The 17,609-nt window shown below is 36.4% G+C and overlaps 1 protein-coding gene across 3 annotated transcripts in view; it reads left to right on the forward strand.

The window, feature by feature from the left end:
* LOC150098622 (E3 ubiquitin-protein ligase Rnf220-like) overlaps positions 1-17,609 on the forward strand; it is a 163,884-nt gene that overhangs the window by 138,575 nt on the left and 7,700 nt on the right. For all 3 annotated transcript variants that reach the window (XM_090405192.1, XM_090405193.1, XM_090405191.1), the window contains exon 13: positions 9,985-10,078. In XM_090405192.1, coding sequence (XP_090261318.1) covers positions 9,985-10,078 — 94 coding nt within the window. The remainder of the gene's footprint in view (positions 1-9,984; positions 10,079-17,609) is intronic.

The following is a 17,609-nucleotide window of genomic DNA, read 5'->3' on the forward strand; positions in this document are numbered from 1 at the left end:
ACTGCCCATTCATGCAATCTATTCAAGTCTTCCTGAAAGGCCATAACATCTGCTTGACTCTGCATTGATATTTCCCCAATTTTGTATTATCTGCAAACAGCTGCATATCATTAGTTAAACCCATCCCAATATCATTAATATACAAATTGAACAACAATGGTCTCAAAACTGACCCATGCAGTACACTTCTAGTGAACTTTCTCTTACGGAACACTATATCCTCATATACACCAGTTTGTTTTGTAGAAGAAGAAATCTGAGTTTCCTGGAGGTATAACACTGCTACTTCTGTACGAACAGCTAACTCTCTTCATTTAAATAGACCATACGTACATGTTTCTAGTGTTCTAGACAGGATTCAAACATGGTCTTTCTGGCCAAAGTTGTAGGTGCATATGGAAGCAAACTTTGTTAGTGATCGAACTTCTTATAGTCCATATTGCAATTGCAAATGACAATACTGTTTTGTAACAAGAATGGCTAAAGTGAGATGATGAAGGACACTCATATTTTCAGGTGGAAGAATGCTGTGGATTTAAATATTAATGGCCCATTACTGGTGCATGCTTTTTTTAAATACTATTCAATTGTCCTATGATTGTCACCTTAGTTCTCAAAAATGGTATAGAAGGTTGTTAGGCAGTCATCTTCTTCAACTGTCTAAAAGCACAACTAATTAGCTATCTGCAGTATGAATTTATTCATTCTGAATTCAGAGTGGATTCTCTAGGCCTGGTTCTACCTCTGGATACACCATTGAAAGGTTTAGAGAAATTTGTGTACATACTCTTTACATTTCCAAGGCATTTGATTGCTCTATCATAAGAGGTTACTTAGCAATCTACCATCTTATGATCTCTTTCTCACAACCACCACCACCCCTTTTTAATTGGTAGTGCAGCTTCCTCTCCAATCATTAGCTATATCATTGATAACTTTCTTTCTTCACACTTTTCTGCCAATACTGGAATGTGTCAGAACTTCATATTGTCAATCCATCCTCTATTTCCTTTATATAAATGACCTCTCAGTGATTTAAAATGCTATCCATAGTTTTGGTTGATAATGAAAACTTCATTCTCCAGTTCATTTGAACAACCATGCAATGCTGAAGCATAAGCACTTTCATAAACAATGTCATAGATTATGCTTATCTTCTAGCCATTATTCAGCCTCTTTACCATATTCAAATAGAATGGTTGTTGCCTTTGGTTGCAAAAGACCTGGGTTTGATTCTCGTCACCAGTGTGTGAGGAACCTTCTTCAGCTGAAAAATTTTTTTTTTTTAAAAATTTCTGACAGAATAAAAAAAAAATTCATCTGATGATTGCTGATGATGAATAATGAAATCCCAGATTTTTCATCTGGCTTTAGGTTAGATTCTTTCTAGGCAAACTAGCTTAAAGCCACATACAGCATTCAGGCATGAATCTCCAGGCAATGGTCTTAAGTAATAGGAGGATCCTGCACATCTTACCTAGGCAATCTTTTGTGTTTTACAGTCATTGATTCAGAGGTTGCCTAAGTAACATCAGGGTAAACCCAAGAGCTGCTTCCCCCTTCTTTCATCATAATAACCAGCCAGTCTTGTCATTCTTGAAATGGTCAAGATTAATATAACAAAAATACACTTTTTGCAAGAAAGATCCCACTTCAACTCCAGTTATTAAATAATAACCAGAGCCATAGATGAGATCAGATTTTTCTTGTTAATCTTACATTCACTTTTGGCTTTTCATAGCACAAACATATATTCATAGTCTCTTCATCCCCCTAGTGCCCTTTTCTGCTCAAGACAGTAATTCTCAGTTCTTAACCATATAATAATCTTAAGTCTGTGCAGCCTTAAGTTGCTTGTTTAATATACAACACTTTTGCATGTATTGTATATTAAACATCACTCTAAAAATTCTTGCTGCTGTCCATAGATGTTAGTCTGATTTAATTAAAGACCTTTCTTACTCAATAACTTCACCTATTTTATCATAGTTGTTCTTTCTTCCATTTGCTCTTCTATAGGTACTTATAGGAGCAGTTCTACTGAACTGGCTTCCATTGTTTTTCTACTTTACTTTAGGCATATACAAATGCAAGCAGCTGCTGGTCAACAGCTGTTCACAGTTGAGATCTGAAATAACTTGCTCACTCCCCTTTCATTACGTCTACCACTTTTTGCTAGAACAGCTTTTCTTCATGACTAGTTCATTAGGAAGAGTGCAGCCTCTAGATGTACAAAAAAAAAGCTAGTAGGTGCCTAATCTCTGTTTAGCTTTTGGTCCATTCATGGCGCTAGTATTTTAGGTTCTGTACACTAGTGTATAATTACAGAAATATTTGTTATAGTAGATAGTTTGGTATACTGAATTTTCTGTAGAATATTTGCTATATCAAATTTAGAACTTTTGGAGGTTCACCTGGGACTTTTAAGTAGATTATTATAGTGAGTTTGTTACTTTTTTTTATGATGACCCCACACATGAAAGGAACTGTAACCTATAACACAACAGTACCGTGTGTGAGTAAGTGTTTATGGGGAAAGAAGTAATCTGGTAATGTTTCTTAAAAAGTTGGAAAAAATAGTATTGGTGAAGATTGTTCCAAAGAATAGAGAAGGATGGAATGAAAGAGGAAGATGAGAAGTTTGTTTGGAGATTTGCTATATTGAACAGTATGTTGCCACTATAGTGAGAATCAGCTATACAGTTACAAGCTGGAACGGTCTAAATTAGAACCACAATGTAACCCACCAATCTGAAGCACAATACCATATTTACTCGAATATAACTCGCACTTTTTTTCCCAAAATTAAAGCTAAAAAATCATGGTGCTAGATATGCAGGGATTTTCAGAAACTAAAGTTTTCAGTTTGATATGAGATATGAAAGAAATACCCACACACATTCTCACAGAAAGGCTTATACTTTGGTTGCACATGATTACTAAACAACTTAAGGAATTCACAACGTATACTGGTATATAAATTAAAATAAACTTTAATATATACTTTCTATATTTTGGCAACGTCACATTGCCATCTTCATGGGAACATAAGATTAAGACGCAGGCACTAAGAACAGCAAATGAGGTAGAAGCGAGGAAACTACTGTTTTTTCTAAAGTCCTGATGGTGCCCCCTAGCGGGCTGTATTAGGTATGCTTGACCGTTGGGCTGAAGTTCTCAAGATGTACGTCTCCCAAATCTGGGGCAGTCTCATGCATCCAAATTTGTTGAGGTTTGGCATGAATAGTCTTGCAAATTTATATTTGCAGCGGTGTATTGTTGTGGCTTTCTTCCACTGTATTCTGTGGCGTGTATCCAGAGCATGGTCTGGAAGCCCAGAGTGGCTGTAATGGTGAAACTGGATGTAGTCGTTCTGTTCCGAAATTCTGATATCCGCTGTCCTGCCTGTTTGGCCAAAGTAGGATAGCTTACTCTAACTGATAAGCTTAGGCATTGATGGTTATTCATGACTTATTTTTCACGGTATTAACAACACCACAAACACTTTTATCCACAAGGATGTTTTATTCACGCTAATATTTCGCTGATTTTCAACTCAGCATCATCAGAGCACAACACACATGTAAACGCGACAGTGAGTGAGTGAAACAATGTAATTGCAAAAGACAAAAGATCTAAAGTCCTATTTTTGGCGCCCTCTAACGAGAAAAAAAAAAGCAGCAGTTATCCAGGAGTTTTTCTTAGGATAACCGTCTCCCAAATTTTTGGCAAATTAATGCAACCATATTTGTTAAGGTTGGGAGAATTCTTCAAAGCCATTGCTGACTCAAAAAATAATCTTTCAGATCTATAACGACTCCTAAATAGCACATTCGTTTTTCTCCGTCTAATCCTGTGTGAAGGAGTGTCCAAAGCGTGGTCTGCCAGTCCCGACTTGCCATAGTAATAGTAGCGAATGTATCTTTCATGTTCTTCCAGGCGGATGTTCACTGATCTTCCTGTTTGCCCATAATAGGCCAAGTCACAGTCACATGGAACTTCATACACTCCTGGGTGTGCTAAAGGGTGAGTTTATCCTTTGGCGAGCGGATCAGAGTTGCCAGCTTGACATGAGGCTTGAAGGTGGTGCGAAGGCCATGTTTCAACAATACTTTGGCTATCTTTTCCGATGTACCTCTGATATAGGGAATGGAAATGGTCATGTTGTATTCTTGTGTATTGGGGGGGGGCAGAGTAATGGGCCTATGTAGTATTTTTTCTATTTTGTAGGGATTGTAGCCGTTGGCTAAGAACGCATGGCGCAGGTACTGGAGTTTAGTGGTCAGAGCTGTATCGTTAGAACAAATGGCTCTGGCTCTGTGTGTAAGTGTTTTTAAAATGCCGTACTGTTGGACTGGATGATGATGTGATTGTTTATGTAGGTATCTTCCTGTGTGTGTAGGCTTCCTGTAAATAGAAAAAGATAGTGATCCATCTGACAGGCGGGTGACTAATGTGTCAAGAAATGGTAGACAGTTATTTGATTCTTTTCTACTGTGAAGTGAATTTTGGGGTGTTGTCTGTTTAAGTTTGAGTCAGCAATGGCTTTGAAGAATTCTCCCAACCTTAACAAATATGGTTGCATTAATTTGCCAAAAATTTGGGAGACGGTTATCCTAAGAAAAACTCCTGGATAACTGCTGCTTTTTTTTTTTCTCGTTAGAGGGCGCCAAAAATAGGACTTTAGATCTTTTGTCTTTTGCAATTACATTGTTTCACTCACTCACTGTCGCGTTTATATGTGTGTTGTGCTCTGATGATGCTGAGTTGAAAATCAGCGAAATATTAGCGTGAATAAAACATCCTTGTGGATAAAAGTGTTTGTGGTGTTGTTAATACCGTGAAAAATAAGTCATGAATAGGATAGCTTACAGCTGCAAGGGACCTGGTATACACCAGGTAGGTGTAGGGGAAGTGGTTGGTCTTTAGTGGAGTAGATAAAGGATGCCAATTTTCTATATGGTCTGTAACGAGAGGACAGGTCATGTTTATTCAGGATTTTGGTAATTTTTTCGGAGGTGTCCCGGATGTTGGGGATGGATTTAGAGTAATCTTTCTTGTAAAGGGGTGCAGCTGTGGTTTACTGGTTTCAGTATTTTTTGGGGGGTTGTACCCATTGGCTGAGAAAGTGTTAAGGATGTGATTTATTCAGTGGTTAGGGCACTGTCATTTGAACAGATTAGTTTAGCCCTGTTGTATAGTGTCTTAATAACTCCATATTGTTTGTGTGTGGGGGAGGGAGGGGGAATTGTTGATGAATGTACCTGCCTGAATGGGTGGGTTTTCTATAAACTGAGAAAAACCAAAGTTCCATCAGGCTGGCAGGTGACTAGTGTGTCTAGGAAAGGGAGGCTGTTGTTTTCAACTTTTTCCAGTGTGAACTTGATTCTTGGGTGTTGGTTGTTTAAGTGCGTTAAGGAGAGGAATACAGAGTCTACATATCAAGAAATTTGATAATTTAAAAAAGAACGCTACCTCCAAACCAAAACTACCACTCGACACGGTAGTCAACCTTTCTTCCATTACTTTAAAGCCTGAAGCACTCAACGCTCTTACACATGGCCACAATTTCGCCATTCCTCCTAGAAAAATATCAGCCAAAGAAATTATGATCCAGATTGAACGTGGGATCCGCCACCTTCCAAACAATGAAGAAAGACAGAAATAGTAATCACCGAAGCAGATAAGGGGAACGCCACCGTTGTGCTCAACCATTCTGACTACACAGGCAAGCTTAATGCTTTATTATTAGATCGGGCTACTTACATACCCATTGAATACAATCCCACCAACTCACAAATTAGGAAACGCCATAGGCTCCTTAAGAAGGTCACTTCTTGGCCTGTGAAAGTTACCTAACAAATTAAAACCCTTCAACTCTAGACCCCTCCCGTATTTATGGACTCCCAAAAATACAGTACATAAACAAAATGTGCCATTATGTCCCATAGTGGATGACACTGATTCCCCCAAGTACAAATTAGCCAAAGCACTCGCACACTACATTGGCAATACACCATCACACATAAAAAAAAAAAAAAAAAAAAAAAAAAACGCAGCCCACTTCAAAGCCAGTGTAGAAAACCTTACACTACAACATACTGACATAATAGTCAGTTTTGACGTCTCCTCCTTATTCTCTAATGTCCCACTCAAGGAAACATTAGAGTTCATCCAAGCCAAATTTCCCCTGATATTTCAATCCTATTTCAGTTTACAATGAACTCAGGCTATTTCATTTGGCAGGGAAAATTCTACAAACATAGAGGAGACAGCCATGGGTTCACCACTCTTGGCCAACTTCTTTATGGAGACTTTTGAAGAGAAAGCCTTAAACTCTGCCCCACAAAAACCTACCATATGGCTTTGCTACATTGATGATGTGCTTGCTATTTGGCCACATGGCTCTGACACTCCTCTCCTTAATGCACTTAAACAACCAACGCCCCAGAATCAAGTTCATCCTGGAAAACAAGGAAAACAACAGCCTCCCTTTCCTAGACACACTAGTCACCTGCCAGCCTGATGGAACCTTGATTTTCTCAGTTTATAGAAAACCCACCCATACAGGTAGGTACATTCAGCAACAATCCCCCCCCCTGCCCTCCCACACACACTCACAACAATACGGAATTATTAAGACGCTATACAACAGGGCTAAACTAATCTGTTCAAAAAGTAAACCATAGCCCCCCCCCCCCCTTTTACAAGAAAGATTACTCTAAATCTATCACCATTCCCTACATCCGTGACACCTCCGAAAAAATTACCAAAATCCTGAATTAACATGACCTGACCTCTTGTTACGACCATATAGAAAATTGGCATCCCTTATCTGCTCCACTAAAGCCCAACCACTTCCCCTAGACCTTGCAGCTGTAAGCTATCCTACTTTAGCCAAACAGGCAGGACAGCGGATATCAGAATTTCGGAACACAAGGACTACATCCAGTTTCACCATTAGAGCCACTCTGGGCTTGCAGACCATGCTTTGGATACATGCCACAGAATATGGTGGAAGAAAGCGACAGTAATACACTGCTGCAAGTATAAATTTGAAAGACTATTCATGGAATCAGCTTCAGCCCTAAGGAACATGCCAAATCTCAACAAATTTGGATGCATGCGACTGCCCCAAATTTGGGAGATGTACATCTTGAGAACTTCAGCCCAACGGCCAAGAATACTTAATACAGCTCACTAGGGGGCACCATCAGGACTTTAGGAAAAACAGTAGTTTCCTTGCTTCTACCTCATTTGTTGTTCTTAGTGCCTGCGTCTTAATCTTATGTTCCCATGAAGCATGATGTTGCCGAACAGTATACGTTGTGAATTCTTTAAGTTTTTTAGTAATCACCAACACAAATTGTAAATGAATAGTTTAATTCATTAACAAATGGGTACATGATAACAATGGTCAGAAACAAGAGGTCAAAATGAGATTGAATGTGCCTCAGTAAGGAATGCGGTCACCCCCTTGTGGCAATACAATGCTCAAAACAATGTTTCATACTATTTTTAGTTTCATATAATGGCGATCAGGAGCTCTGTTGGTAATAACAACCATTGCTCCTGCAAAGCTCTAAGTCCCTCAAGGTTTTGAGGAGGGATGGGGGAAGTTTGAGAGTAGCAGCAACACATGTACTTAGTATCCCAGACATCCTCAATAGGATTCAGGTCAGGAGACCTGGTTGGACAGTCCATGTATATGATAGTCACTTTATGAAGATATTTATTATTCACTTTATGAAGATATTTATTGTCCACAAGCTTCACTTGATGAGGACAAGCAATGGTGAACTATAAGGGACTCACCCAAGCCCTTTGAATTTTTCTCAAATTTGCAAGATCCTTGTTCTTCTTGTTTACTTTTTTATTTTTCAAAAAAAAAAAACAATTTTTTTAAATATATTAAGCAAAAAACTCATAGTAACCTAACAAAGTGATTTTATTAAATAAAATATTATAGTTACTGTTACCATCATTTTACAAATAAGAATTCACTTTTGTAATCACATATAAATAAATAGGACTATAAAATAATGCCCCTTGATTGGTACCGTTGATTATCACTTGAAGTATAAAAACAAAAGAGAAATATAACGTACTTCAATATTATTGTGTTTAGGTAATATTTATAGATTGTTTGTCATAAAAACTTCTATCGCAAACAAAAGAAATTTATTTTGTTTATAAAAAATGCGGACTATTTCATATGTGTGATTATAAGATTTTATTCTTATTATATTTTGATAGTTCAAAAATGTTTTTCTTATATAAGATAAATTAACAGATGATTGTGTGCAAATATTTCATGTTTAGATCATGAAATATTTGTTTAAAAATGATAGCCTTTACAGGCTGATTGTCCCCTCATAGTTTTTGATTGGCATTTGTACACAAGCTGTATTAATAAATGTTTTTGTGTGAAATACAGCTTTTTTTTTGCTCAGTGATGTTGAACCCTTTGTTAAAATTTCCATAGCTCACCACTGAGGATAACCATTATCATTCTCCTGGATAAATGTCCCCCCCCCCATCCCACTTGCATATGGACAAACACAGGGGACCTCATCTCTATAAGTTGCAGCATATATCATTCTGCTAGGAAGCACACACAGGTCAGTGTGTCCACCCAACAAGATGTCTCCCCAAACCATCACTCACACTACCTCCACCATAAGTGTCTCTTTCATGGATCTCTAATTCTCTCTGGATCAGAGCATGCCTGATATCGCTTCATATAAGGAATGTGAAGAGAGTTGGTACATAACATTCAATGCTGTTGAGGAAATCCAGGTATGTATTTTCTTGGGAACTATAACAAAGTCATGTCCTTTGGAAAGAGAGAGAATTTCATTTAAAGAGCATCTTGAGATACTGTCTATCCAATTATCTTTGTACAGCATAAGTGGACTTCACTTAGCAACAACGTTGTTAAATTTGTGATCCAGATGTCACCTGTGTTTGTTAAACATACAGTAAAGAGAGAACTTAAAACAATCTAGTGGCTTTATTTGTATCTTTCAACGTGCTCTCCTCTTGGTTCCCATCTTCTAAAGATAAATAATCTCCTCTTTCTCTTCCTGATGTCTACCAACTTCCTTGTGACTATCACCTTTCTTACTTCAGACAAACTGGGTGTTCTGTGGTGAAAAGATTACAACTAAATTGTAATAAGAAATCTGGCCTAGCACAACACAGAATTGATACTGACCACAATATCCTTTGGTCTGAAGCATGATTACTCCATTGATTCCACCACAAGTTCAAATCTTTGTTTAAAGAGAACAGCAATGCCTTACTCCATTGTCTGAATCGGAATGACTGCCTTTCCTTACTGAAAATATACAAAAGTCTCATTCAAATCTGACATTAATTATTTTTTAAACTAATGTAATGCTTTTTCTGTTGTTCTAATTATACCATCATACAGCTCTGTTTTAAATAATCCATTGTTCATCTGCCTTGTACTCAGCTAGCTTTATGTCGCTGATGAAGACCTGTAATTTTCAGTTTGAAATATCTGGCTATTAAAGTTTAATACTTTATTCATCCTTATCCTTGTGTTCACATGCTATTGTGTCCTACGTTTATGGCACAAGTATCGCTAAAAAATCAAGATTTCTTTGCCCACAGTAACAGTTGCATTCAAAACTTATTGCAACATCCATTCACTGACAAAAATGTAGCACTTAACAGTATATAAATCTTTTAATGAAAGTTTTAAGGTGTGTATGTAAACTTTGCCCTGTAAATTTTCTTTACTATATAAATCTTGTTACTTTAATAAATATATTATATTTACATGTATATGCAGATATTTCAGAATAGAGTATTTTTTTAGGAGTGTTGCAAAAGTGAAAATTGTCATGTGATTTAAGTAAATATTCTTTCAGACAATGTGAAAGCTTGTTTCTCTGGAAACAGTTTAACAAGCTATAGCTGTCTGCATAAAACAAATTAAATTTTGTGTTGTTTCAGAGAAACTGAAGTCATTTCATCACTAAAAGAAAAGATAAAAGATTTAGAAGAAATGCATAGATCAGATGATAGAATGAAGTGCCTAATATGTATGGTAAGAAAGGAAAAGGCTGTACTCTTTAAACTGCTCTAATCCTTAATTCAGAATAAATGTTATTATACTCTACAATATTAAAAACATTGGCAAATTTTACTACATAAAACACTGGAATCTACTTTACCCTATCAGTGTACAAATTTTTTTAGCCCACTCATTCCCATACCCAGCTTGAAGAAAGTTATTACTCTTAACACAGTAATAGTCACCATAAAATTTTTTATCAAAATGAATGCTGATCACCTATAACATTAAAAGGAAGGAAGGAACATGTTTTGATAGTGCATTTTATGACAATGGATACCATTGTATGTTTTAACTTCTGTGCAAAATCATTTATACCATTTTCGAGTTCTGCTGTACAAAACAAGTTTCAGTAAATAATCCTCAGAAAAAGAACTTACTGACAATTTAAATTATTAAATTGCAGTCAGAGGTTATATTTAGAATGGCAAAGCAGACTAATTTATTGATTAATAGATTGATTGATTGACTGGCTTCAAGTTGGAAAAGGAGTTAGACAAGGATGTTTACTTTCTCCTCACTTGTTTAGTATATATGCAGAGGACATCATGCGTGAGGCATTGGATGAGCTCAGGACAGGAATTACGATAGGAGGTAGATTGATCAGTAATCTGAGGTATGCTGATGATACAGTACTCCTTTGTAATGACATGGAAGAACTAGGACTAATTCTTCACAAAGTTAACAAGATCAGTAATAACAGAGGACTTCAACTCAATTCTAGCAAGACAAAGATCATGGTTCTCGAAGGAAAAACAAACAGAGAAGCTCTTGAGAAACAAGTGTATCTTAATGGAGAAAGAATTGAGGAAGTCAGCAAGTTTGAGTACCTGGGATCCATTATTAATGTGAAAAATTGCTGTTCAGAAGATGTCAGAAAAAGGTTAGGAATGGCTAAAACAACAGTCAGAGACCTGTCTAAAATCTGGACAGATGGATAGATACATGGAGATAGCCATGGGAACAAAGTTGAGGATTTTAGATGCAGTTGTTTTTCCAACAGCGACTTATGGATGCAAGACTTGGAACCTAAAGAAGTCAGATAAGAAACGGACATCTGCTTTTGAGATGTGGTGTTACAGAAGGCTGTTGAGGATATCATATACTGAAAGGCATACAAATGAATGGGTGTTAGAAAAGATTAGTAGAACTTTAAGGCTCCTTAAGGATATTGACAGAAGAAAGTTAAAATATTTTGGACACATAAAAAGGATGGAAGGAGGACTTCTCAGAACAGTAATAGAAGGTAAAATTCCTGGAAAAAGAGGCAGGGGTAGGCCATCAATAGATGGATGGATGGCATGTGTGGAGTGACTGATCTTCAGAGAGTTGAGGCTGCCAGAAAAGCAAACAACAGGACTACATGGCGAGGCCTGGTGTGGAACATCATCGAGCATCGGAGTGACCATACGGCATCTGTAGATGGATGCCCAGTGAACATAGAGAGAGAGCAGACTAAAAAGACTGACTACTGAGTGAGATTTTTTTTCTTTTGTTTCTACTTCAGTTGATAACGGAGTGAATAACACATCTCATAATGGGTAGGATTAAATGTTTCCATAGTGCAGTTTGAAGTACAACAGGATGTGCCCTTCAGTTGGAAAAGGGAGTTTAGTTATAATGTTGTGAGGAATTCTGATGTGAGTTTTTTTTTCAAGTGAAGGTGAGTTAGCTGGTCTAATGCAGAGATAGCAGCAGATAAATAACCAACATTGCTTGTCTAAGAGGCATAAGTGTGGTCCTAAGACAGTCTGTTAGGAACAAGATCACAGCTACTTGAGAAGGCTTATACAGACAAACAGAACTTCCTATGTGCAGCAGTTGTCTGGAGCATTTAATGACTACTATTCCCAACCCATATCTCACCAAACTATATGCACGGAATTGAAGAGGATTAGTATTGGCAGTCACATGTCTATACGTAAAATAAAAGTTTCTAATTCTGTGGGTGTACATATCAGGAATGTGATGTTGATTGTTTGATTGAAGCTGGCTGAAAAGCATACTTACCATGCCACTATCTCATGGTCTGGCTTCTACGTTTTGCTGTTGGGTCGCTAATTTCCTCTCTGGTTGTTCACTAAACCTCATGGTGGATGGTTTCCTTTCTTCAGACTCCCCACCAATGTTTGAGTATCCCAAGGCTCTGTATTTTTTCCACTATAGTTAAATTATCTTCTCATTGATCTCAAATCCTGTCTCTAGTTATGCTGAATATAGTACACTCAATTCCCTTTGTTCACTTGAAAAACCTTTGTAATGCTCAAACATTCTAAGCTTAAAGATCTATAAACAGTCTATTAAAGTAAGGATGGACAGCCTTGCAGACATCAGTGTTACCAAATTACTCTTATCTTATCAAAGAAGATACCACACTTCATTTCTTCGTATAATTGATAATACTCAGATATCCAGTCAAGATCAGAATTCTCTTTTTGCGCTGATTTACATCTCCAACATTTCATGCTACACTTCACATCCATAACTGCAAAAAAAATAAAAATAAATTTAAAAAAATACACACGCACAGTTGGTGTCCTGTAGTTCTCGCTTGCAATTGTAAACTGCTAACTGTATTTATATTCCATATCCTAACAATACTCTTTTTTATATTTGGAATGATATATTAGAAATCTCTCTAAAAATGCTTGCCACTATCCAGAAAATATCATCTGATTCCATGACAAAAGAATGATGAGCGGATGAAAAAATTGTTTTAAGAGTATGAAGATTAAAGATGTTAGTTGATGTGTTAGAATGCAAAGAAGAAAAGTCAAAGAATTAAGTTTTGATAGGTCGTTATTGGTCCTGATAGTATTGGGCTCTGTACCATTGGAACCATTCCAATTATGCTTAAAACTTGTACTCTAGAATTAATTCCATCTGGTGTCTGCTATACAATTTTTCATACTAGCTTTCATCTATCAGACAGCTATCCTCAAGCATGAAAAGCAAGCCGCTTATCCTTCCATTCCAAAACAAGAAGAAAAAAAAAGGGGGGGGGGGTGAATAACTCTCAAATTATTGCTCCATTACATCTTATCGAAGGTATGTGGAAAAGATTTCTAATGGAGAGAGTCAACAAAATTCACCATCTGGAGACAATTCATCAAAATGTATTCTGCTACTCTCAGTCCACAGAAAATCTCCTGGCCGACTTCATCCACATTTTGGAAATGTTCAGAAAATTTAATCAGGTTTGCTATCTTATGATCTACCACATGTGATTTGCAAATGGATTACCAGGTTCCTTTTTTAACTTTTCTATTACTACATGTTATGGCAAATGGCTTCCTTTCTTCAGAGACACTCATATTTATGCTATTAATATATTTAAAAACAGTATGCTCCATTCCTCGTTTTTCATATTGAAAACCTTGCATGGTCTAAATTTTCCAAGATACTGATTATATCTTGTATTTTAGGAAATTATGCCCACATTTTTATCTGCTCTGGGTCAAGATGCTACTAGTATGTTCTTTCTTGTAGTTATATCAGTTACTTTAATATCATTTTTGTTCCAGGTGTTTATCAGAACTTTCCAGACCCTCCCCCCCCCTCGTATATATACCCTCAAAGAATTTACAGAATACTTTATACTGCATGATTAAGTTTACATTATTATTAACTCCTGTCAATTTTCCCTCAAATTAGTGTACAACTTGTTCAGCAAATATATATTTGCTGACAAAAAAAAAAGTTATATAACTGTTATACTTCTGTATTCCTGTCTTTATGGCTGAAATATATCATCTGCTTCAGCTGCCTTTCTACATTTACTAATAGCCTTTTCTACCTCAAGGATTGATATGACCTCCTGATTGCATTCCTCTTGAATTTCCCATCACATTTCTAACACTGCTTATCTAATTTAATAATCTTTCAAAGTAAATATTCCAGACATCCAGAATATCTGTTTTTCTATCAACTTTATCATCTCTGATCACTTCTGAAATATTCTTTCCTCCATTTCAAAGCATCATCAATATCTGCTAGAATACTTTGTGATTTTCATGATATTTGTTTCCCCATAGTCTTGCCAAAGGGGATACTTAAGGGTCAAAGCTATATAACTGAGAGGAGACCCCATAGCCTTTAAAGAAATGCAGAGAACTGACCAGGGTTTCTGACCTAATGTCCAATCTTCACCTTCTCATGGTGCACCCTGTTAGGCATCTACCTGGATACTGAACGAGAATGGGCTGGCAATTTTGGATTTAGCCACCAAATTGTATTCTTATTGGCTTAAACCACAAATAAAATGATGGTACAACATGACAGAATTTCATGCCAGCTGGGGATCCTTGTTTTCACCAGGGAACCAGGGTGAAGCAAAAAGTCAGCTACTAGAACAAATCCTGAAACACATCCCAACTCAACATCACCAATCTTGAACTCTGGTGATGAATGGCAAAGAATGGTAAAGAAATGGAGCTGGCTGAGGAATTGGATAAGTGACTGAAACAAAAAAGACAAAAACTGGCAAGATCTTTCTAAGCAATAAATACAAAATGTTATACTCAGGCAATAACAATCAGGGAAAAGAAGTAGCCATAGTATTATTCAACACAAAATAAGAGGCTAATCATCTTAAATGGCAGGCAATATCAAGTAGAGTGATGTGGGCAAATATCAGAATGGGGAACTGGACAATGAGACTTATTTGTGCCCATGGTCCCACAAAAGATTCTGCTAAGGTAGAGTGCAGGAATTTTTTGAAGCTTTAGAGAAAGCAACCGACAATAAAAATTGAAAAGTTGTTCCTTGTTGAGGATCTAAATAGCAGAGTGGGAAATGACTGTCAGACATACAAAAATGTTGTTACACCTGATATCTTGAGATTATAGAATTCTCGGCTATCATGGTGTAACATGAAGAATAAATAAAATAAATTAAAAACCCTGCATAAAAAGATAATAGTTGAATTAATTAAAAGAAAGATTCTTGCATCCAATAAAATATATATAATGTAAAGGTTTTGTTAAACTAACTAACAAAAGAAAGAATATATTAGTATTGTGATATGATTTAAATGAGAAAAGTCAAATAAATAAGACAGAAAGGGATTAGTCATAAGAAATGGTATGTGAGAGGCTAGAGATTAAGTTAATAAGTAAATTCATAGAAATTTTTTGGAAAGGGGATTAAATTAGAGGCTAGCAAAGGAAAACAACAAACTATCACTCAGGGCCGATTCCTGGATTGAGACATCGTTACGGGCTCGCCGATCAAATGACGTTTGGCAGAAAAACGCCACCCTAATTGGTCAGTGAAGTAAAAACAAGTAGGGGGCGGAGAATAGAAGTTAGAAAAAGTGCCGTTAGGAGAACAAGTATAAAAGGGTTGGGAACCCCCCCCCCACACACACACACGGGGATTTTTTGGTTTTGATTCTGTTCCAGGAGAGTCCTTTGCGAGCTCTTTCGTAGGGATTTCACGGTGTTTTTCTGAGTGGCGAGATAGGGGTTATATCTCCATGTCACAACATGGAAACGAAAGTGAGCGGAATTTCGATTCCGTATTTCCTATGTAGGAAGCGAAGAATGTCAGAGTCAAAGAAAAGGAAACATATTCTTTGTGTTTCAACTTCAGTGACAACTACGAAAAAGGGAGAGCTGTAAAGAAATAGATGTCCACGTGGCGAGTTGCACAGCCGATATATAGATGATTCAAAGTGTGGTTCAGAGTTACGAAAAGGATAAGCCAGCGTAAGCCTAATTCAATTCCAAAAGGAACGTAGGAGAAGCAGATTATCGAAGAGGTCACACCAAGATAGTTCAATCAGAAGAAGGTAAAGGCCCATATGAAAATCCCAAGAAAGAAAGGTACTGTAAAATATATCTAATGTTAACTAAAATTTGTCTGTGATAAGTATCATTATTCTAATACGGAACTGTTGAAGTGACCAAGGAAAATTTATACTAGGACTTTAGTATCTGACATAATATATTAAAAGTAAGCTGGCTAGTGTTAATGTTATGTGAAGAATTAAGTGTCCTGAGAATTTTGCATGTCTATTGTAATGTATTGGAAAGTTAAAATGTCCTAGTTATGTGTTAGTGCAGTAAATGGTTCAGTTAACCTACTTAAGTTTGAATAGTTGAATAGTGTGAATTAATCTTATTTGTCCATGTCAAATGAATTTACAGGTTGAATGTGTATGGCGGCATGATCGTAATACTAGTTATGTGTTAGAGCTGTAAACGGTTTAGTTAATCTACTTAAGTTAAAATAGTTGAATAGTGTAAATTAATCTTATTTGTCCATGTCAAATGAATTTATGTGTTGAATTGTTATGGCGGCATGATCGTAATACTCATTATAAGATCATAGCCTAATTACTTGTAATAAGCTAATGTTAGTTTGTGAGTATTTAGTTTAGCATTAAATTGAGTAATCACATAAATTGAATTGTACCATGTTAAGGAATTTAATAAACCTTTGTTCAATGATAAGAGTTGTCTGAAATTGCTGTCCAATGCACCACTTGAAAAATACGAACCTAATCATACGGGAAATTAATGTTAAGAAACGAGATAAAGTGTCATGACTGCAACATTGTTTCACTTTCAGACATATTTGAGTTCTTTCTCCTTGTTTTTGTGTATAATATATTAAACTAAATATCCCAAAAGGTGCAGTATAAATACAAATATTAGGGGTACTAAGGGGAGAAATAATTTAGATATTAGAAAATATTTTGGTGATATCTCGTGCTTAGGAAATAGAAGAACATAGATAAGAGGAAATTATAAAATAGAATAAAAACTGTAAAATGGGACACAACAATGTTTTGGGAAAATTTGGAGAAAAGAGCAAAGCTAATAATAATGGGAAATAACTGTTGGATTTCTGCTCGGGACATGGACTGGTTATTATTAACACAATATTCCAACATAAAAATGTGCACAAATTCACATGGAGAGAAGAAGCAAGGAATAAGAAAAGTCTCGCTGACTATTATTGTTGATAGTGATGTTTTCTCCCTCGTGTAGGACACTAGAGTGTACAGAGGATTTAAAATTGGAAGTGATCACCATTTAGTTTGAGTAGTATAAAATTTCATATTGAAAAGAACATGTAAGAAAGTTTTAAAGTAATTACAAGTTGAGCAGCTCTCAGATGTGAACTGTAGACTAGAATACACAAAGATTATTGAAGAAAAAATGAAAGAGTTTGAGAACAGGAACCAAACACTGCAGTTCCAGTGGCAACCCCTGAAGAGAACACTGATTGAATGAACGTAGAAAATAAATATCAGGAAGGTGGCAAAATATTCTAGAGGCTGTGTAAAAGCTCAGAAATGGAGGAAAGTGCAGTAAAAGGAATTAGAGATGATAAAGGTGACATGAAAACTAGAGAAAAGGATATATTTGATATATGGAGTAATTACTTCGAAAAATTGCTAAATGAAACAAGCAGTGAAGCACAGTGATAAACACTCAACAGATGTGCAGTTGGGAATACATATCCATACTTGAAGTAGAAAATGCCATCAAAACCT

This window comes from Typopeltis vanoorti, chromosome 15 (assembly GCF_054136105.1).
Source record: "Typopeltis vanoorti isolate ZY-2024b chromosome 15, IOZ_Tvanoo_1.0, whole genome shotgun sequence".
NCBI lineage: Eukaryota > Metazoa > Arthropoda > Arachnida > Uropygi > Thelyphonidae > Typopeltis > Typopeltis vanoorti.